This window comes from Schistocerca gregaria, chromosome 2 (assembly GCF_023897955.1).
Source record: "Schistocerca gregaria isolate iqSchGreg1 chromosome 2, iqSchGreg1.2, whole genome shotgun sequence".
Classification (NCBI taxonomy): Eukaryota; Metazoa; Arthropoda; class Insecta; order Orthoptera; family Acrididae; genus Schistocerca; species Schistocerca gregaria.
This window is the reverse complement of record NC_064921.1, coordinates 356,826,821-356,850,288: the sequence shown is the minus strand read 5'-3', so window position 1 is coordinate 356,850,288 and position 23,468 is coordinate 356,826,821. Positions and strand designations below refer to the sequence as shown.

Here is a 23,468-nt window from a genome sequence, read left to right as displayed (position 1 = left end):
GAATACTCTTGGCTCCGCCGTCCGTAGAAGTGTAAGGCCTACGGGTCGTAGTATGTTCCCAATGTCCTCACTTCGAAAAATTGGCTCTGAGCACTATGGGACTTAACGTCTTAGGTCATCAGTCCCCTAGAACTTAGAACTACTTAAACCTAACTAACCTAAGGATATCACACACATCCATGCCCGAGGCAGGATTCGAACCTGCGACCGTACAGTCCAAATTCCTTACTGAAAGCTGGTTTTTGAAACTTAAGAAGTAGACGTTGGCGGGGTGGTTACTGTTCACGTTTAAGTATCTGCCAGTACAGTCCATCATTACCACCGACGTATTTGCTGCCCTCTTTGTACACTTCCAGTATCCACTATTAGTACTGTGTGTCTGACATTTACGCAATATTCTAGGCGGATCGCACGAGTTTTGTTAAGCGTTCTCTTTTTTTTTTTTTTTTTTTTTTTTTTTTTTTTACAGTTTGTGTTTTTCCAGAATGCCACCAACGAACCGTAGTCTGACACGTCTTTTACCTTCGACTGAGCGTAGGAGATGTTTATGTGTTGACAGAACCCAATTGCGAGTCATTAAGAGTGCAGTTGGCTGATACCAGGTATCGGCGTGTTATAAAGTGCACAAGTTTACATGTATACGTTTCAGAACTTTTAAAGCAAGTTGCTAATATTTGCATCACTCTGGATTCTTATCAAGCCTTGAGAGAACATTAGTACAGACTTTTTCAGATAGTACTTAATTATAAGTAAGGATATCATGTGCGAAAAGTCTGTGGATACTATTAATTTAGCCTGTCAGACCAGTAATATATAACATGGATAGAAAACGATCCCAACGCAGTTCCCTGGTCGACGCTTGAAGTTATACTTCTGTCAAGACTGTCCATCCAAGATAACGGGATGCGTCCTAACAGCCACGAAATTTTGAATCCGGTCACAAATTTCGAATTATACCACTTATGACTTAACTTCCATTAATAAGCGATGGTGATTGCCGAGTCAGATGCTTTTCGAAAGTTAATAAATACAATATGAACCTGCCACGATCCATGGTCTTTAGGACGTCATCTGAGGAAGGAGTATGTTGAGTTTCGCTTACCCGATGTTTTCGGAATCCATGCTGGTTGGCATTCTGTCTGAGATAAGTTACCTTATAACGTCAGACTCTACTGAAAATGGATGTGAAAACATTGAGTGATAGTTTTGTCCATTACTTCTATTACGCCTGTGACCTGTGCCTTCTTCCAAATCCTGGGAACATTAATGTTTTTTATCGTAATATTTAGGGTGATAGCGAGTAATGCACATCTTGTGCATAATCTGATAAGCATTTTAAGTATTACTTCGGGGCCCAGAACTTTCTTCTATTTTAAACATTTCATCATTTAATCATGGAGTTCAGCATTTCTGTGTTTGCTTGTAGTCCCTCTGACATCCATGATTGTCTGCGTACTAACTTTAGTGACCCTGGCAAAATTTACTTATGAAAAGAATTTCTTTCATGTTTTGCGATGGTTATTTCTATGCCCTTTGGACAGCCAAACATGTTTCTTTAGCATTTCTCAAGTTCTAGTCCTAAGCTTTTCATCTACTGTGTAGAAGTCATTCTTTCAGAAGTTCGGTAGAGAGATTATATGGCATGGACGGTCCTTTCCATCACGAATTGTTCTACTAGGTATGAATGTTTCCTCTGCTTAGTCAACTATTCTGCTAAGCTATAGATGTAGTTCCTATACGTACTCCTGCTCAAAGCTGACTGTTACAATTTCCTCATTCAGGTATGACCCTGCAACCTTTTTATCTAGTTTGTTAAATTTTTAAACCTTTCTGTTGGTTATAGTTGGATTTTAAATTGTTGCTATAAGTGCCTCAAATCAATGATACCAGTTTAAAAGTCGACACCCTATATCAGATTATGTGTATTCGTTGCCATTAGGTTTAATATATTTCCGTCAGTAAATGGGCTATCATACAATCTGTTCTAGGTAGTTTTCACAGAAGTCATGCGGTATTGTTTCACAGGAGGTCATGTCACGCCACCACTTTCAAAATAATAATTATCCCAGTCGACTATTGGATGAGTCAAGTCTCCTCCAGTTATGACACGATGATTGGCGAACAACATACTAGCGAGCAAAGATTTTCTCTAAAGTATTCGGTTACATCTTTTGGTGAGTCTAGTGAATGATAAAAAATCCAAAAAATCCAAATGTAAATTTGTGTCCTACATCCCCCGCCTCCCACCACCATTGACACTGAGTATTTAGATCCCATTTTCAATTTGTGTTTGCCTGTGGAGTCTGCAATTTTATTCACCTTTATTCGTCCGTAAGAGGATGTCAATTTCGTGAATACTCGCTCATCACTGAACTCTCAGTATGTACATCTTGCCGAAGGACATTGCAGGCGGTTCTATTAAGGTAACGAAAGATGATTCTCTTTTCCAGTAAAGGTTCATCTCATACCTTTGGCGCAGAAAGCTTGCGTAAAATTCATCGAAACCCTTGCAAGGCAATCGTTGAGAGCAATACACTTTGCATTCCAGAAGTAAATACACTTACAGAAATAGCAAGTATTTATCAAACTTTTTGGAGATGTTTGAAAAAGGTATTAAAGAATTAAACTTACATTTTTCCGGAACTGCCGTCGATCATGTACCATTCAGTGTGAAGTGAGACCACGAAGAGCGTGAATACACTGTTATATTCGTTGTGGGATGGAGGAAAGCAGACTCATAAAATCATTTTGAGGATTTTCTTACCTTTCCTGAAACGTGTTCATGAGGATTATTCCATGGAGACGGTATGAAAGCACACATCTTCCTACTGCACCTCACAAATCCGGTTTTTTTTTTAAATTCATCAGTCATCTAACTGGTTTGATGCTGCCAGCCACGAACTACTCTCGTCTGATAACATTCAACCTTTTACTCGCACAGTGGCACTTGCAACTGACGTCCTCATTTATTTGCTGGGTGTATTCCAAGCTCTGTTCCCCTCTACAGTTTTTACCCTCTATAGCTCACTCTAGGACCACGGAAGTTATTCCCTGATCTCTTAACAGATATCATATCATCCTGTTGCTTCTTCTAGTCGGTGTTTTCCATATATTCCTTTCCTCACCGATTCTGCGGACAACTTTCCCATTCTTTACCTTATCAGTCTGTCTAACTTCCAACATTCTTCTGTAGCTCAACGTGTGAAATGGTTCAATTCTCTTCTCTTCCTGTTTTCCCACACTCCATGTTTCACTGCCATACAATGTTGTACTCCAAACGTAGAATGCCAGAATTTCCTTCCACAAATTGAGGCGCGTGTTTGCTATTAGTATTCTCTTGGCTACGGATGCCCTTTTTGTGAGTCGTAGTCTGCCTGCTCCTCCGTCAAGGGTTCTTTTGATGCCTAGGTGACCGAATTCCTTAACTTCATCTATTTCGTGATCACCAATCCTGATATTTCTCGCTGTCCTTTTTTCTGTTACTTGTAATTACTTTCATCTTTCTTTGGTTTACTCTCATTCCATATTCTGTACTTATTAGACTGTTCATTCCATTCAACAGTTCCTGTAATTCTTCTGTACTTTTACTGAGGATAGCAATGTCATCAGCGAATCTGAACACCGGTAACCATTCGCCCTGAATTTTAATCTCACTGTTGAACATTATTTTCATCATTGGTTCTTCGAGATATGGAATGAACAGCAGGGGCGAAATACTACATTCCAGCCTTACACTCTCTCAGTCCGTGCCCTTCGTTCTTGGTCTTCTACTGTTATTGCTGCCTCTTGGTTCGTGTACGTAATGTTCATTACCCTTCATTCCATATATGTTAACCGTATTTTTCTTAGGACTTCGAACATCTTGCACCATTTAACATTGTCGAAAGCTTTTCCCAAGGTAAAATCCTCTGAACGTATCTTCATATTTCTTTAGTCTTGCTTCCATTATCAATCGCAACCTCAGAATTGTCTGTCTGGTGCGTTTGCCTACCCTATAACGAAACTGATCGTCATCTAATACTCTATGGGTAACAGATCAGAGGACGAGACTGACCTGTCAAGGATCCGTGCATTCCTAAGGGGATTTTAGTTAACTGCTGTAGTGTGGGGTGGTGGGGGTTATCCTGCTAGCAAGCACTTGTCCTCCTTTTAACAAATTTACAAATCAATCCTGTTATCATATCGAATTGCTCTCTAATCCTTGGTTCCAGTTAGAATCACTGTCTCCTCTGACTTTTCACCAGGTCGTCTACCGATGCGCTGACATCAATATTACCCGCCACAGACAGAGACGGGATTCAACGGTGAACACCACAGAATGCCATTCATTATCCGATCTGACGCTAGCTTTGCACCTAGGAAGTCTCTGTAGCCTGTGGTGTTGTGTCAGCAGTAAACGACGCATGACTAATCGAGATCTCAACCCAGCTTAAGCCGGTCGGTCAACCCGGCGGATTGATAAGTGGAGGTGCTAAGGTTCGATTCCCGGCTGGATCGGAGATTTTACACATTTGGGGATTGGGCGTTGTGTTGTCCTTACATCCCTATCGTCATAACTGATGTTCTGCTAAGGAGACGTGTGAATGGTCACAGCCCGAAAGCCAATAAAAATAATAAAAAAAGCAGCTAACAGTAATGTGTTTCCAACAGTTCGTGGTGACACTGGGCCTGCAACCTCCACACGGACTTCAGCTGTCGTCATCCAACTCTTCGTGAGAGCCAGTCGAACAGTCATACCCTTCGTGAAGTCCTTCTCGGCCTATTCTTTCTTGCCACACTGTTGCCCAGAGTCCATCTCATCGTATTCATCCTGCTGCCGATATGATACCCAGTGTTCCTCATACCAGTGACTCAACCTTTCTCAAAGCCTGAAAGATGTGATAATTCCGCGCGTGAACATCCTCTGGGTATGCTGTGTTGGGATTTCCACCTGAAAAATTACAGTAACTTTTGAAGCGCTTAATATCAAAAATGTAGTCACACTTCTTCGTATGGCTGGATGGATTTTATAAACTGAAAATACGCTCTCACAGGAATTAAGTTTTAACCAACGTGTTTCACAGGCACTTATATATAGGAGTACCAGTTTGATAGTGTACGGTCAAGCTGTTCTAGGTGCTACACTTTCAGTTTCCGTCAGCGTATGGACCAGGAGTCTCCAACCTTTCAGTTTACCTGGACTATAATGGAAGAAAAGGAGTAATTTTTGGGCCGCACATAATATCCTTAACAGTAACACTTGAAAAAATGAGGAGAGAGGGAGGGACGATCTGAGTTACATAGTTAAAACATTTATGAAATTTACAATTTATTAATTCATGGTTCTGTAATCTAAAAAAAGGAATATATATATATATATATATATATATATATATATATATATATATATATATATATATATATATATATATATATAACTTTATATTAACGAAATTTTATCGATTTTGTATCGGTCATGAAACGGATGCTCATTTCTTTGGCCCACTGATATTTGCTTTGGGCAGCATGCCGCCCTTGGCTCTCTGATTCTAAACCCCTTGTATAGACAGTGCAGGTGATTAACTGTAACTAGAGTGCTGTACCGTACAGTTTCCGTCCTCATTTGTGTGTGTGATGCAATGCGACAGTTTTGAGTCTACACTAAATGGTCACTGTTGCACCTGTATGTATTTTTAGTAAACAAGTGTTTCGAATTCGAGTTATTAATGAACTAAACTGTACGAGATAATTCACAAGGTAGTTATGATTAAACTTTCGCTACTTGATCTAGTTTAAAGGAAAAACTATTTATCGTATGGGTACTCAACTTTCTTGGTATGTTGTCCAGACTGTGTGCTGCAGGATTTGCGTGCTAAGCAGTGTTACTGGTACGGCGATATAGGGTTGACTGTCTCACGACAGTTGAACATTCTATGATCCACCGCACGAAAAGTGCTGCGAACCATTGTGAAATGGTATCACTTGTGCAGTTCAAAACTTGTGAACTGCGGGCAGCCCTCTCTTAATTATGTCAACTGCGGACAGAGGCATACTGGCTAGCGACTTGTGAACTTTGGACAGAGGATGAGTCAGCCAGCTAGCGTTACCCGGAAGATACCTGGAGGAAGTTGGCTGAATATCTCCCACACTCGTCACCGAAATAACACCTAAAATATTCTCAGCAAACACAACATTGACAAACATCAAATCGTCAAAAATATGTTATCCGGTTTCTTCTTCAGTTCTTGGGACTGTCAGTGACTACTTTCCTCAAGTCTTCCATCCACTCCGATAAAAATGTTCCCTGCTATCTATTGTTTCCGTTCTCTTGGCGCTGTTCGTGCTCCAGATTTTCAAGTATATGCGCGTACATGAAAGTCAGGAATGCGAACAGTGCCAAACACTCATGTGTGCATGAGACGCGTGTAGTGAGTGAATGAAAGTGAATAAAACTGAATAAAACTAAGTGATTGAGCAGAACAACGTGTTTCTCGAGCGCGAGTAAATGTCTGTGTGCAGCTCACAAGTTTCGACAGCGAGATTCTAATGACGATTATCGGATTAGTCGATAAGCCGGCGCGGTCCGTAGTTCACATGGCAACATAATGACGGAATGACGGGGGGGGGGGGGGGAGGGATCACGGTGTACGCAGCTCACATTCAACCGTGCGGTTCCAGGCTGTCGTGGACGCCTGATGGGCGTTACATTGAGCAACCTTTGGAACCTGGAATGTAAACACGGTACGCAATAAACAAATGTTACACTCTAATGTAGAAATTAAAATTCGTTTCTTTCAATGGTTTATTCGTTATTTCCCTTCCGCATGTCCTTAAAAATGTTTCCACAAAGGTCATAGTCTTACGATCATTCGTCTTTCATGGGGGGGCTCCCAAGTAGCGAAAACTTGATTGTAACCATCGTGTGCATCCGGTATTCGACTGCAGTACAGCAGGAATGTCTTCTAATTACCACGATGACTCGTAACTGGACTTCCGTTAGTATAAAACAGATAAAAAGCTTCATTCGTTTCAACACTGTGTTTGAGTCCAGCAGATAGCTTTTGGTCTTCCATGAAACAATGTAGGGTGGCCATAATGTCCCACTATCGTTTTAAAAAATCATATTTGGATACTATTAATCGTCGGTTAATTTTAAAAAGCATAGGAGCTGTCAAAGTTTTCTCTCATGTCACAATCTCATTGTGTGCCCCACTGCTTCATAAGAGTACAACTAGAAGATATTAGAGTTCTGCCCATGCACGTATTAGCATTGCAGCTTAAATATTTCGTATAGCTTCACTGATTCACACACGAAGGGTAGCAATTTCATTGACGTGTTGTGTACGCGTGGTACTTGACGTAACCCCATAAAAGAAGTGTAAGGGAGCCGTACAATGAGAGCATCACGACTCATCCACCTCTCAAATATGGGTCACACAGCACACAGACTCACCGTGGGGATAGCGTGTTCGTGCTGAGTATATGAGGTACGGCTGCAGCATTTCGCTCTGTCGTAACAATGGGGTTTTGGCTTCAAGGAAGGCCTTGACGCTGCCCGTCTCCTTAATGTTTTCAAACCATCCGAGTGTGCTTGTTTTTGCTGATGGTACACTTCCATACTGGCGTCGATAACTCCGTGGTAGTGTTGTCACAGATTTCGATTCCACATACCAGATTGAGCCTTTTCCTGATCTGTCGCCATTTTGATGCACTCCATGTAAAATTTGCAACAAAGGACAAAGGAAAGAAAAACTCAGAAATGTTAAGCGTTTCACCGTCAATGACGATTCTCTCTCTGTAACAGTTTCCAAGTGATGTTTTTTGAAATGATAGCGGGGATTTATTGATGCCCTGTATTATTTCCTTTGAGAAGAATCTACAGTCCTACAAAGTTTTGTGCAATGACAACATTCCGCTATTGATTGTAATTACCCTTTGTTTTCCATTAATGTCCAATATTGACTACTATGCCATTTTCGAAAGCTAGTTGAAGTGCATGAGGACAGACCACTACGTTAACTAGTCAGCAGTCTATGGCGAGCAGACAGAATGTCATGTGTAAAACCGGTATAAAAATAACTCGAAAGTCGAACGCGATCCTATCCCAGTCAACCGCTTTGAAAATGTTTGCACACCTGTTTTATGCATGACTACTTGTCACAAGTTGTAGTTTTGCTCGCCATATGCTGTTTTCTGGAGAGCTTTTTAGGCCAATAGTAGAAAATAAACTATGATTACATTTTCTTAATGGTTGGTAATTTATTAAAAGAAGGTGGCAATTTTTCACTTCTGATGGTTTTATTTTGTTATTTAAAGACTATTTTCTGCCTTTTAGGCCATTCTCAAGGGAATTTCTATTTAAAAGAAAGCGCAATATTACATGCACGAGTAATAAGCCAATGATGTAAATGTAACTTAAGTGAAAGATAGTTACCTGGATCAGAAAAATATGCCACATGCATTGAAATAACAGCTCCTTTAAATTTGCGTTTTCTGTTCTTTTTTGTTCACATAAATAGCAGGAATTTTGTCATTTCAGAAACATTATTCACCTCTTGGTTAGTTGTTGAAGTGAGCGAAAAAAACCTATGGTAAGACACTGTGTTGCGGAAGGTGTCTGGTTATCGGACCAACATTACCAACTTGTCTCACATTGGGCTAAATTTATTGACAATTGTGGCAATTAATTTTGAAATAATGAACAGTTACTCACTTTTTCCCATCTGTCTCGTTTTTGACTGTGCCTTACATTACCGTTGCGCTATGCGCTCTACGTCGGTAATAAGTCGTTGTAGGGGCCTCAGGTATGAGAGCGTGGTGAAAATGTGAAATCCACTGTAACCAGCCAGTGAGAGAGGAGATGGCGCTGCGGCCCTTATGCACGGCAAGATGCGGGCGCCATGCGGTTACGCGTCTTCCGGCAGGGCGGTATGTAAGCCGGCGGTTGCGTCAGCGACAGCGCCCGCTCTCGGTGAAAACGCGTCGTCCTCGCCCGTGACGTAAGGCGCTGCTTACGGGCCGGGCCCAGCGGCTGCAGACTGGACTCGCCGGTGTCGCAGGTGGCTGCCGTGCGGCGCCGGCCAAATCAGCAGCAGGGGCGGCCACCGCTGGGGAAAGTTCGAAGGTTACATCACAGGACATTGCGTGTCGTTAACGTGTTAATGAAACTACGTGTAACTGAACTAGGTCAAGAGAATGACTGCTGTAGCAGAAAGAAGGTTAGGTATTCGTATCATCTGGACCTTCTGGTCGTATATGGGAACGAACTGTGTTTCGGGAAAGGCTGAGAAACAATGTAGTTGCTATGCTTGTATCACGTGATACACTTCCACAATTTAGTTTCATTGCAGTAGCAGAAGCATGAAATCTGCTGATATTTGGAGTATTGAAGGACAGAGCCCACTTGTTTGAAAGAAACTGTGCAACTAACTTCCAAACTCTCGGCTTACTATAAAGTTTAATCAACCATGAAGTTTTATAGCGGCGTATTTCGAGGTGAAAATCTTCAAATGAGGCTGCTTGTAATTACTTATTTTGAACAGTAAATACGACTAATATCCTAATTGTAAGTGTAGTATTTCCCGGCAGTACATGGGACGAAAACCAACAAAACTATTGTCTTATACGGGAAGTGATGGGTTCTCCCGCTACGTGCCCCTATTGTGAGGATACTCTTGCAAAGCACCTGGCTATCACTCCTCTCTGGAGGAACAAAAATTACGCCGGGGAACTGATTTTTGTAAAAGCTATTTGAAGTTTTGAAAACTTTGACAGCTGCGAACATGAAAATCGAAGAACGTAAAAAAGGCTAGAATCATCTTGAAAAGAAAGTTAGTTTCCTTTTTTTTCGTGCAAGGGCAGTAGTTCATCATACATTAGCCATAATTACAAACTTCAAGTACCAAAATGATTGCGGGAGGTAAGGTGAAAAACAGCAAACAACTTTGTTCTGGTTCTCGCAGCACAATAATGTTCCTGATCAAGCAGTTTCGAACGCAGGGTTATTCCTAGCCAAAACCAGAACGAAAACGCACTACCATGCCGGATATGGCTCTCTATAAATTTTGCTGGTACTAGAATCAAAACGGACAGAACGATCTATCTTCATTACATAAAACAATTGGAACACTACTATCTGTAGACACCGTGCCAAATAACTTCAGTAGACTTTAATCATTTTTCTGTCAATGGCGGAAAAGCGTTACAACACCTACGTTATGTTCGATGTGATAACAACATTATTTCAGATGGACAGTACTTTGGAGCTGATGGACTTCTGACATATTTTGCGAAATGAAAAAATATAAAGGAAAAAAATTTCGTATTCTTTATGTTTCCCCTTTTTCCTTTGCACTTCCCCCACCTTCAAATCTCTAGATTCCAAAATAATGTATTGTAAGAGTATTTAATTTATTTTTGGGTACCTGTGCAACATTTCTCAATATAACAATTTTGGAAGAAATGCTTTTTGTCTTCTCAATATTACTTTTAGGAGACACCAACCATTGTGAAGACAGCTCTGTAAATGATTCGCTTTTGCAACCACGAAGCATACAGTATTTGCAAAAAATGTATAATGCCCTTAGAGAACAAATCTGCAGTCATTGGTTTTGAGACAGATCTGGGTCATGACCGGTTTCTAGCCGAGCGGTTCTAGGCGCTTCCGTCTGGAATCACGCGGCCGCTACGGCCGCAGGTTCGAATCCTGCCTCGGGCATGGATGTGTGTGGTGTCCTTAGGTTAGTTAGGTTTAAGTAGTTCTACGTTTTAGGGGACTGATGACCACAGATGTTAAGTCCCATAGTGCTCAGAGCCATTTGACCGGTTTCGGTTCAAGATGAACCACGCTCTGAACTGAATATATTGTTTTAAAGAGTAACCCGTCCCAATGTTAGCATATTTACATGGTACTTCGCATTAAACAAAAATGTAACGTAACATGCAAATTTGCTGGTAGCTGGACGAGTAATTCTGAACCGATACATCCAGATCTGAGGATGATCCATATTCAACCGAAACCGGTCATTTAAAAAATTAATACGATCATGACGGATAATTAACCTGTTTGAATGGTGCAATACGTTTCGCCTACGGAGATCATGATTGTCGTAATACGTTCGCAGTGAAGCATACAGGCCTTTCACATTTGCTGCTTGTCATTTCACTGTATATGCCTATACAACTGCATGTAAGCATACTCCATAAATACTGCAATCAGACAGAGGAAGTACTGCATCTTTTCGTCCAAGAACGCAACCCCACATTGTCGGAATACCCCTCATCTAATTCAAACAACATTGTCAGAGAGAAAGTAGAATTTTCACTTTTATGTTTTCAATGTTAAGCAGAAAATGAATTAACAGTATACGCGAGAGTCATCCTATCACATATTAGCGTAGTTTACAGACTCAAAGGAAATGGGATGACAGAAATTTTATAGAAGAAATGATGTTCCATGAACATGAGCTTCAAAAAACACTGCATTAACACAACAACAAGGTTTCATTCTTACTTCGAAGGGAAAAATTCTAGCACTAAACATATGTAATAGACTCAGCGTTCACTGAAGATAAACATCAGGCATAGTCTGTTGAGAGTATCTCATACGTGATCTGCAGGTCAGATACTGATTACCGCTCCACTCATCTGACATGGTATTCCGGGTGCTGCATGACTGTGGGGCTGCCTCACAGTGCAATGTCGTAATGGAGGCTGATACTCCAAACCCGTTCGTAACCGATTCTCTGACATAAATATTCAAGATATCACTTCTTAAATTTCCGGTTGTAGCACGATACTTCTAGTAATCCACCAATAAGGATGTTACTACAAGGAGACATATCTTTCAGAGCGACCACTGTTGCGACAGAATGTATTATGAGTAAGATATCTCCGACTGTCTCGAGATCAGTGCACATAAAGATGCTTTTTTCCCATCATCTTTGTCACTAATGCGGCCCACCATACGTTACTCTCCCGTGTCAACCTTTTCATCTGAGAGCAGCACTTGTACCAAGCGTCCTGAGTTATTTGTTGGTTATATTTCAATTTCTGCATTTCATTGCAGTGTTTACCCTCTACAACTCCTTCAAATAACATGGGCGTTATTTCTGGATCTTCTTAAGTCATATAATCCTGTCCTTTCTTGTTGTCTATGTGTTACACATGTTCTTTTTCTCGCTAGTTCAGGGCAAAAATTCCCAGTTTGTTAATGGTCTACCCAATTTTGAACATCCTTGTATAGCACCACGTCTGAAACGCTTCGATTCTCTTCTTTTCCGATTTTCCGACAGTCCATGATTCACTTCCAAACAATGCTCTGCTCCAAACTTTTGTTGTGCAAGACTTCTTTCTCAATATAAGGCCGATGTTTGACACTGGAAGACATCTTTTGGGCAGTAATTCCCTCTATGCTTGTGCAGTTTGCTCTTAATATTCTTCTTACTTCATTCCTCATATCTTATTCTGCATCCAAGGTAGAAGAACCCTTTAACTTTGTCTGTATCATTGGCCCCAAGTTTTTATCTACTCTTATTTCTGCTACTCGTGACTAATTTCGTCTTTCTTCAGTTTATTTTTAATTCACAGAGCGTGCTTATTGGACTGTTCAGTTAACGGGTCCTGCAGTGCTTTCTCACGTGAACCGATTATAACAGTATTATTAATGAAACACATCATTTATATCCTTTCACCCTGAATTTCAATCAAAGTACGGAAACTTACTTTAATTTCCGTCATTGCTTCTTCTACGTGTAGATTCAACAGGCGGATCGAAACACTACTTTTCTGAATCTTACCCTTTCCCACCCAAGCACTACGTTCTTGTTATTCCTTTCTTTATTTTTCTACACGAAACAAACTCATGCACAGACAGGCACTTTACGTTGGTTCCATTAACTCGCTTCCTTTGGTATGTGGTTCGCATATCTTTGGTCTCAACAATGAAGGCATCGGCAAGCAGTGACTCCATGTACAGATTCACACACGGCAGTCTCAATGCTGGTGTGCAGTTCGATGCTCCCGGTCGCTCCAGATATACAAGCTACACTGATCAACGAGAACATTACGATCACCAACCTTCTATGGATATGAACTCGTCGTGGCGATAGCAGTGTCAGCTGGTGAGGAATGACTGCACGTCAGACACACGCACGGTGCATGTAGTATCAGTGAGTGTGGTGTCTGTGTGTAGAATGGGGAAATCGCGCGATCTGGCTGCGTTTGACCGAGGATAAATCGTGATGGTGGAGGCTCTGCACCAGCGTTTTGAAAACTGCACGACTTGTCACGTGTTCGAGAAATGCTGTGGGGAGTGTCTTCAACAGGTGGTGAAACCAAGGTGAAACCACGTCCAGACGTGGAGGGGTTGGACGGCCATTCCTCATTACAGATGTCGGAAGTCGTGGGCTGGGCAGACTGATAAAACATGATAATCGGCGAACTGTGGGAGACTTAAATGCTGGGCAGAGTACAAGTGTGTGTGTGCGTGTGTGTGTGTGTGTGTGTGTGTGTGAACGCACAGTGAATCCTAACGATGGGCATCCGTAGCCGACAACTCATGCGTGTGCCAATGTTAACACCATGATATCGGCGACTACGACTGAAAAGGACACGTGGCCATCGGCACTCGACGTTGGCGCAGCGGCAGAGTGTTGCATGGTCTGATGAAGCCAGATACGTTCTTAATCATGCTGATGGGAGAGCGCGAATCCCGTCTTCCAGGGGAACATCTCCATGACACCTGTATTGCGGGACGGAGACAAGCTCGCGGCGGCTCCGTTACGCTCTGAGGAACATTAACGTGTCCAGTAGAGCTCCTGCAAGGCACCAGTGCCGTACAATGGTTCTAGACCACGTACACTCATTCCTGACGATCATGTTCAGCGATAGCAGAGGCATTTTCCAGCAAGATGATGCACCATGTCACAAGGCCATGAGTGTGATGGAGTGGTTCGAGGAAACAGTGGCGAATTCCGGTTAATGCGCTGTCCCCAAGCTCGCCAGATCTTAAACCGATCGAACACGTGGCGTCAGAGGTCATCGACCTCTCCCCTTAATTTACAGGAATTACGTGACGCGAGTGTGCAGATGTGGTGCCAGCTCCCTCCAGGGACCTATCAACGCCTCATTACTTCCATGCCACAACGCGTCGCCACTATTATCCGTGCCGAAGGTGGACATACCGGCTATTACGTAGGTGGTCATAATGTTCTGGCTCATCAATGTATTGTTAGCTGGCAGAAAAAACGCCCGCTTTCACTAAAACTATGCGCTGCATTTTTAATGTAGCAGGAATGTTTTGCATATCCGATTAAAAATGAAAGTACGAAAAACGCAACGACACTCATTGCCCGTCTGTAGTTCCCTCTGCAATACTACTGTAGTTCAAAGGACATAAATTGTTCCTTAGCTGTTTGGAAAGTTTGCACTACTGCAGAAATTTGATACAACAAATTCTTTCATGATTAAATGTATTTCTCTGCTCATCTCAGTAAAATATCCTAATACTTATGTGAGTGCTGTAAGGAAGAATTATATTCATAGCACCTGCAGTATTATTGTCAGTGTGCAATTTTTAATTTCAAATATGAGTCCTTTAGACGAAAAAACTCGAGTACGAGCGAGTGGCAGGTTTCATTTTCATGACCACACTCAACAAGACCGTCCCGAAGTGACAAAAAATCATGAGATGCCCCATAATATCCTGTAGGACCTCCTTTTGGCCGATGTGGTACAGAAACTCGATGTCACATGGTCCCAACAATTCATTAGATGTCCCCTCCAGAGATACTGAACCATTGCAGCCTCTATAGCCACCCGTTGATGGCATAGTATTTTGACAAGAAATGCCTTCTCGATTATGTCCCTTAAATGTTCTATGGGATTAATCTAGTGCGATATGGGTGGATAAATCATTCGCTCGAATTTCCCACAATGTTCCGCAGACCAATCGCGTAAATTGTGGCCTGGTGACAGGATGCATCGTTATTTGGGAACATGAGGTCCATGAATGACTGCAAGTGGTCTTCAGGTAGCCGAACATAACAATCTCCAGGCAACGATCGGTTCATTTGGACCACAGAACTCAGACCACTCCAGGCAGACAAAGCGCACACCACTGTGGAGCCGCCAACGGCTTGAAAAGCGCCTTGTTAAATGCTTCGGTACATGGCTTCGCGGGCTCTGCGCCATACTAGAAACCTACCATCAGCACTTACCAACTGAAATCAAGATCAGCTGACCAGCTCACGCTTTTTTTCTTGTTGTTAGCAAAGACATTCCGGTCAGTCGTCTGTTGCCATAGACCACAACACCAGATTTCGCCGCACTATCCTAACGGATATGTTCGTCCTACGTCCCTCATTGATTTCTACGGTTATTTCACCGAGTGTTGCTCTTCTATTATTACTGACAACTCTACGCAAATGCCGCTGCTCTCTGTCGTTCAGTGAGTGAAGGCTATCGGCCACTGCGTTGCCCGTGGTGAGAGGTAATACAGTGGCCTTTGGAGCTTGCGTATGCGATACTACCGCCATCTGTATATGTGCACATCGCTATACCACGACTTGTGTCACCTCAGTGTAAATGAGAGGTAAGTTCAGTTACCCGTCGTAGCCACACATCTGGCACACCATTCACATATCGGAGGAATGCAGTATCAACTCAGCCTGCTAACAACACAGTAAAATGCGCAAGGCACGACAAAAAAAATGGCTGTGAGCACTATGGGACTTAACAGCTGAGGTCATCAGTCCCCTAGAACTTAGAACTACTTAAACATAACTAACCTAAGGACACCACACACATCCATGCCCGAGGCAGGATTCGAACCTGCGAACGTAGCGGTCGCGCGGTTCCAGACTGAAGCGTCTAGAACCGCTCGGCCAATTCGGCCGGCAACAAGGCACGACACCATGGTATCAGTACGCTATATTATTTTCACATTTGGTATGACTAGATTAGCCAACTACGAAACTGAAAGAAAAGCAACTTAGATGGGACGAAGTGCAAATTAATGTATCAATAAAATTATACTCTGAAATACAGCTTAGACCACTCGTTGCTCTCTAGGACCTATACGTACCTGGAAACGACACTCTAGAACACAATTCTCTTGGTCCAATGTAGAAAGATAAGTGGCCGGGTGAGAGGCCGCTGCAGATTGTGAAAATTTTTCTGTTAGCTAGTAAGCGGTATACAGAAATATCTCGTTTTGGGCTAGACAGTTACCTGCCTGGTTGACGAAAACTTTTAACATAAATCTATGTTTATCTGATAACGTAATCTCTCTCTCTCGTATACATAAAAGACTAAATAACATTTTTTTCACTCTTTTTTCAGATGACTATTTCAAGGACTGCCACAGAAAAAGCCCAGACTTCGATTCCTGTGTTCTCAAAGGCCTCAACGATGTACGCCATTTCTTCCCAACAGGTGAGTGTTCACCATAACTGCGTTATACTTACAGAGAAAATGAATTTTTGGCTGCATTATATAGTCTTCAACGATACCCATCATGCTGTTCCTGTGTTTTATAATGTTATCTACTTTATCTACGCGCCTTACGTTATATAATCGTTTCAGTTTCGTTATTATCACACCCCAGCAAGATTCAACGATTAGTACATATTAGAAGAAGTCGTTATTATGTACTATTTCCCTATAAATTGCAAGGTCATCTGACACGCTTAAATCAAAGGTTAAACTTTAGCAGAGTGAATGCTCACGAAATTGGAGTAGTCTTGAATCTCACACTGGGGAATTGCCACCCAAAGTGGTCAGATTCCTGAAGCTACTGGAACACAAGTCGCCTACCACTTGATATTGACATTTCCTTCTCGAACTTACCTTGCTCGGGATGTTGAGCAGTGTAAGCATGAAAGTGCTGTTCCAGTGGGGAAGAAAAGAAAAACCTTACCTGTGCGAATTGGCCATGGGTGCTGTGGTGATGATTTCCTGGGTCTTCTGGGAGAAAATTATTCTTGCAGCATGTCAGGCTAACGTGTGGTTGGTCTGTGAAGTGGTTTGCGATCCAGTTTACTGAAGAACCTCGCGAAGATCCTGAATCTGTCCTGCAGGAGTGGGATGTCTGTGTCTTTGTGTAGTAGATGACTCGAGTATTCCCTCAGAACACACAGAGCGGTCTTCAGAGCTCGGTTCTGAATACTTTGCAGGGTTGCGATGACTGTATTTGTGGACTTGCCCCACACTACAGGTACTACGCAAGGTACAGCGTGATGGCTTCTTGCGGCTACAGAGTCGAGTGCGAAGGCACCTTATGACTCTGCTTCTGACATGTCGGGTATGAGGCGCCCAGAGTGATCTAGGGTGACCCCTACGTACTTTGCTGTCTTACTGCTTGGGACAGGTGCTCCCAATATTTCGACTGGCTGGTAATCCGGTGACAGCAATCGTCGGACGAAGATCACTGCCTGGCTCTTCGTTGCGTTGAATTTCAGCCGCCATTTCTTTGACTATAAACTCAGTGTCGCACACGAGTTGGAGACTGTGTCGAATCGTTTGCCCGTTCGTGTTTCGTGAATACAAAGCTGCATCATCAGCGTAGAGTGCTAATTTGATGCGTGCCACCCGCTATGTATCGACAGTGTACAGCGAATACAGCAAGGGGCCAATACCGATCTCTGCGGCAGTCTGTGAACGTACCATCGTCTGCGCTGACATCGAAGGGCTGCAATAGGTAGGATCTGAGGAGGACCCCGTGCGACGTCGACAGCTCGAGTGCAAAGTGTTTGTACTAGAGGCTTTTGTGCCCGTTGGAATCGAAGGCGTGGGCACGTCGAGGATCACCGCTCAAAGGTATTCTCTTGCTTCCAATGCTCTAATCGCAGGCTCTACCAGTCTCAGAAGCTGGTATAAGTTGAATGACCCCTTCAAAAACCAAACTGCTAGTCTAGGATGACAACTTTGTGGATGACGTGTTCCATCAGCCTTCTCTCTTACAGCCTCTCGAAAACGTGGAGGACGATGAGAGCAGGCTTATGGGCTGGTAGCTAGTTATCTGGAGTGGATCTCTGCAGGTCTTCAGGACGGCTGCGACGTCAGCGCGTTTCCACATTGTAGCGTAGCCATCTGAGTGGTGTATCTCGTTGAACACGTCAGTTAAGTGTTGGTTCTTCAGCAGGTGATTTCTGACTCCATCGCTGCCTCCTGCTTTCCTAGCGTTCAGGGAACGATGATGCAGCGCGACTTCTCCCTCTGTAATCGGTTCGATTACGTGTTCTTCGTTCTTGGCCACTAGGTAATCCGGGAGGTGCTCCTTGACTCGGCTGCTGTGGGTCCCGTCCACTATGTTGGTCGCTGGCGTGAAGTCTGTGGCGAATGCATCGACCAATATGATCGCTTTTGCATCAGGCTCGCTGGAGATCGGTTGCCGACTTGCAGCGGTGGTATGCTCTGTCGGTGTCGCAGGAGGTTTTTCACGATTTTCCAGGCGCTACCGTGGTCTGCATTGAGCGTCGGCATTCTCTGTTCCTGTGTTCTTCGACTGCTCGCATGCGTCTCCCGTCGCATGCGGTTCTTCGGCGTTTAGAGACTCGTTGGCGAATGAACAACAATTCACAGAACAGTCGCTTCTTCTCAGTGATAGCCTCCAGGATGCGCAGCGGTAGCTGATGAGAGACGTCTTGAGGTCGCTGCGGTCGTCTCGCAATAGCAGCATTTGAGGAAGTTTGGGGCTGCATCGGCCCCGACGACATTGAAGTTTGCCACGTCTTCGAGTGATTCGAGTATTTCCTTGTGGAAACGCTCGCAGTACCAGTTTCTTTAACTCTGACGCTAGTCTGGAAGGGTGGTGCCGTCCATACCCATGACTGCGACATGCTCGGGTGACAGAAAGTTCTGCGTTTCAGCGTATGTGAATTGTCCGATGCCCTCCAGGAATTTGCATTCAGTCACGTCCTGTCGAGTCCGGGTGGGGAACTGCGTGGCGTCAAACGTCACTAGGCAGACTGCGTTTAGGTGAACGATGCGGGAGAGTCGGCGCCCTTTGTTCTTGGTGAGACCAGAGTTCGATTCCGGATTTATCGCACTGAAATCCCCTGCAATGAAAAGTCGCCTCTCCAGTGATAGCAGGGCTTCGAAATCGGGTTCGTGTAACGGTCTACCAAGCCGCAGATATACCAACACGAAGAGAATCTTCCTAGTGGTGGTGCTCACTCTACAAATGGTTCTGAGCACTATGGGACTTAACATCTGAGGTCATCAGTCACCTAGAACTGAGAACTACTTAAAACCAACTAACTTAAGGACATTACACACATCCACGCCCGACGCAGGATTCGAACCTGCGACCGTAGCGGTGTCGCGATTCCAGACTGAAGCGCCTAGAACCGATCGGCCAGAACGGCCGGCTGCTGACTTTACACTTGTGGCCTCCAACATGGTGAGCTCCAGCAAGTGGACCCATGAAGCCGCAATGACCTCATGAGGTAGCTGGCAGTTCCGCCCTTGTGAATGGCTCTGTCGTCTCTTAAGCACCAGTAGTTCGCTGCATGTTCTTTCTCTCTGCATTGCTTCCTGCGCCAGACAGGTGTCAACATCTTCGTCCAGTAGGAATTGGCGAAATTCATCCATTTTAGGGACACAGTCCGTTTGCGTTGAAAGTATATGTCGCCAGGCCATGGGTACGGGTTTTATACAGGATGTCTCTGATTTGTGGCGGCATTGGCCTGCAGGGCCGCCGTTGCTGCTGAGACGAGTGCTGGGATTTGTCGCATGAGCTAGCTCAGTGTCCGCAGAATTATACTGAGGTCGCTGGCCTCCGTTCCGGTGGCTGAGACGTTGTTCGTCGTTGCTGGAGTGCCGTCCACTGGGTGATGGGGTGTCCTGCATGCTGCGATGTGACGCGTTGCTCTGCCTGACGGCAGCGCACTCCTACTGCGGCCTGTGGCACAGTTTACGGCTCAGGTCGGTGGTCCTTTCCGCCTGGGGGAATCGGCGGAGCTGCGTCCTGGTGGCTGTCTTGCAGCGTAAGGCGTCATAGCCCCTGTAGCGTGCTACGTGCGGTTTGCCACAGTTGCTGCAAGTCGGCTGGTCTTCTTTCTTCTTCTTGCACTTCCTTCCCTGGTGCGGTCCGACGCATTTGTGACAGTGAGAGCGCGTGTCACTGTAGCACGCCACGTGGTCCTCACCTTGTCAGAAGAACCACTGGGCTCTCCGACCTTTTGCATGAAGGAGCTCCACCTGTACTGAAAAGTCAGCCTTATTGTCCACCTCGAAAAGGAACAGAGGCATGTTCCTGTGTGTCCAAGGCGACTTCATCAGGCTGGCGGACTGCGAAGCGGACTGGGAAATCCTGTGCTGCGAGCTGCTGCTTCAGGAACTCTGGGTCCATATTCATTGGAAAGTGTCGGACAACCGTCTTCAGCTGCTTCCGCGGCTCGGCATTCTGAGTGAAACGATGCCACTTTTCTTTCTTCTACAGGTTTTACGAGATTGCGGTAGTTACCACTGTGTAGCTCGGACCCTCCCCCACGAAAGCCGCATTGCTTGGCGACGGAGTGGATCTTCTTGTGGAAGGTCTCGCAGCGTCCTAACCACCGCATTGTCGTTGCTGGTGGGCGAGGCGGTTCCTTCGGCTGTGGCAGCGTCATACCGTCCTCTTCTATCGCTTCGGTATGTCACCCTTCTGGTTTGCAGTCCCCACACTAGCCAGTCGGACTAGGTGGACCTCAACAGCTCTGGCAGTCGTCTTTCGGTCGGGAGGGATGAAACCTCCTTCTTCTGGAATGCTTCGGCTTGTGCATCCTGGACTGGCGGGGGAGGGCTCTCCTATGGCTGAGGGAGGGCGCCTCCGTGAGGTTTGAGACACCTCCTTGTCCTCATCCTGATCGGACGCGTTCGTCCCACCTTCCGTCCGTCTTTCTGTCGCTACAGGGCCGAGCGCGGTTGCGGCCGATGCTGCTGCTGCAGTCACATCGGGTGCGGTTGGGCCGGCTCTGGTGTCGTCGAATCGTCGGTACGGCCGGTACGGCTGGCTTGCTGACGTTCACTCGAGGGCTCAGGTGGCGCCGTAATTGGCGGCAGCAGTCTGCAACCTCGGGGTGTAAGCGGTACACCAAGTGCGATCAATGGCCATGTCACACTGATGTCTATAGATGTGACTGCCATTAGCAAGACGGTGAAGACTAACCACAAAGTCTGTAGGCTTTACCGACTGAGTTGGGCCTCGGTGTTGTGTCGCCATTGCTGCTACCGGACGACCCACGAGAAATTCTCACTTTTACCGTTTTCAGCTGGACGGTGAGATCTTTTTCTGACAGGCACTTCTTTCTTCTGGGAGTCAATGTGGCTGTGAATCCGTGACTTTAGGAGTGAGTCCAACTCGTTGCCCGAATTGTAGTCCGTGTCCGGATAAACGTCCGTCGTAAGTAGGGTGATGGTAGGGGGGGGGGGGGGGGAGACGGTGAGGCCGCTGGCAGAAAAATGTTCGCGAGACGGCGACTTGTCGCACCCTTCACCTTAGCGGCAAGAAAAAACCCTGGTCGACAGCTCTGCCATGGCAAGATTACGAAAAGCACAACAACGCGCTTCGAAAGCGCACGGCAATTTGCTTTTCCGGAGCATGAAGCCTTACCAAGCAGAGTTTGTCGGCAAGAGTGTCCTAGAGGAGAGCGCATGGGTTTGGACCGCAGTGCTGCCATGCGAATATACGAACTGGCCTAATGGCAGACTACCCGTCCCTTTTACAGACGTTATTTTATCTTTCGTTACAGCTAGAGTTAAAAACTTTAGCTCCAGAACTAATCGGCCAATAGTATGATATCTACATAGCTCGAAGGATTGTGCCACCCTGATCAAATTGATATCTTCCGTTGCATCCATATCTTAATAAACAATGTAGTGTGACTATTTACAGATGTTACAAAAGCAAGGACTTAAGATTAAATAAAAATTAACGTAAATTTCATGGTTACAAAGAGCATTATATGTTGGTTTAGTTCGATTTTAAACAAATATGTCAATGGTGTTTGATTTAGATGACAAAAATCGGCAAGTAGTTCGTTCATCAAATGAAGTTTTACGAATACTTACTCGTAATTACGATGCTGTTACCGAATGAAATCTATATACTTATCGCCCGCAGCTGGTGGTTTAGTAGTCAGCGTCGCTGTTCCTAGCTCCAGGGATCCCTGGTTCAGCTTCCGGCCGGGTCTTGATATTTTCTTCCGTCGACAACTCGGTGCTTATGTCGTCCTAATCATTTCATTTCACCTTCCTCGATGAGTACGTCACCTCAGTGGCGGCAAATAGAAAGACTTGCACCTGGCAGCGGAAGAATCCCAGATGTGTGCTGCCGGCTATTAATAAAAAAAAATGGTTCAGATGGCTCTGAGCAGTATGGGACTTAACATCTGTGGTCATCAGTCCCCTACAACTTAGAACTACTTAAACCTAACTAACCTAAGGACATCACACACATCCATGCCCGAGGCAGGATTCGAACCTGCGACCGTAGCGGTCCCGCGGTTCCGGACTGCGCGCCTAGTACCACTAGACCACCGCGGCCGGCGGCTATTAATTCCACACGATCATTTTATTATACAGGGTGGTCAGAAATAGTCTGAAAGGCTTGTAAAGGGACGTATGGGAGGTTTTTCTGAGAAATAACTGTTAAAAAAATTCGATGCATTGCGCCGTTTCCGAGTTATTTAGCATCACGCGCAAAAATACGGCAATGCACAGACATCTGTGTGCCCGTGAGCTACCACTTGTTGAAAAGCTAGTTGCTGTTTGAACTGTGACTATTTCGGAAATAATAAATTTTAGCTAGCTGAATAGAATCTACGTTTGTTCGGTTTCATAAAACGAAACGAAGAACACGTATTGCGACATTGTTTCTGACAAACTTCTTGATTAATTCGACCTGATTGGCTAACTCAGAAACGCTGCAACGAATCGAATTTTCTTAACAATTATTTCTCAGCACAAATTCCCCTGCAACACGTTGTTCAGACTGTTTCTGGTGTTTTGTTTATTAATTGATGTCAGGTCTTAATATGTATCCTGATACTGAGGTATTTGGTACATATAAAACATGAGAGTCATAATTAGCTCTTTAGTAGATGGCATTTGTATTTAGAACCGCTTTTGAATTTGTGTGTATCTTCCGATCGTCTGATATCATTCGGCAGCGCTTTTTTACCCAGCCGAACGGCGCTTTGTTTCCAAAAACTGCATGATGCTTTCAGGAATTACCCTAATTAATGACTACATCTCCATGTCTACACGAGCGTTTTATACAGCACAGCCCGAAAAGAGCAGTTCTTAGTGATAAATTGTTTTCCTTCTTCAGATCCTCCACTTGGTACCACTGACCCCACAGTATCGTTTATGGTACTCGAGTTTCTTTGCTCCTTTTGTGATTTAGCTCAGACGTATTGTAATTCGCGAGCCTAAATTCTGTCGTCACTCACCCCTAGTCAGTTGTCAGTAGATCTGACCATCCTGGAAGATAAGTTGCGTTACAT

The 23,468-nt window shown here is 44.4% G+C and overlaps 1 protein-coding gene across 1 annotated transcript in view; it reads left to right on the top strand.

The window, feature by feature from the left end:
- The window catches only part of LOC126337055 (circadian clock-controlled protein daywake), a 60,878-nt gene that overhangs the window by 1,967 nt on the left and 35,443 nt on the right, over positions 1–23,468 (top strand). The window contains exon 2 of the mRNA XM_050001382.1: positions 16,321–16,413. Coding sequence (XP_049857339.1) covers positions 16,321–16,413 — 93 coding nt within the window. The remainder of the gene's footprint in view (positions 1–16,320; positions 16,414–23,468) is intronic.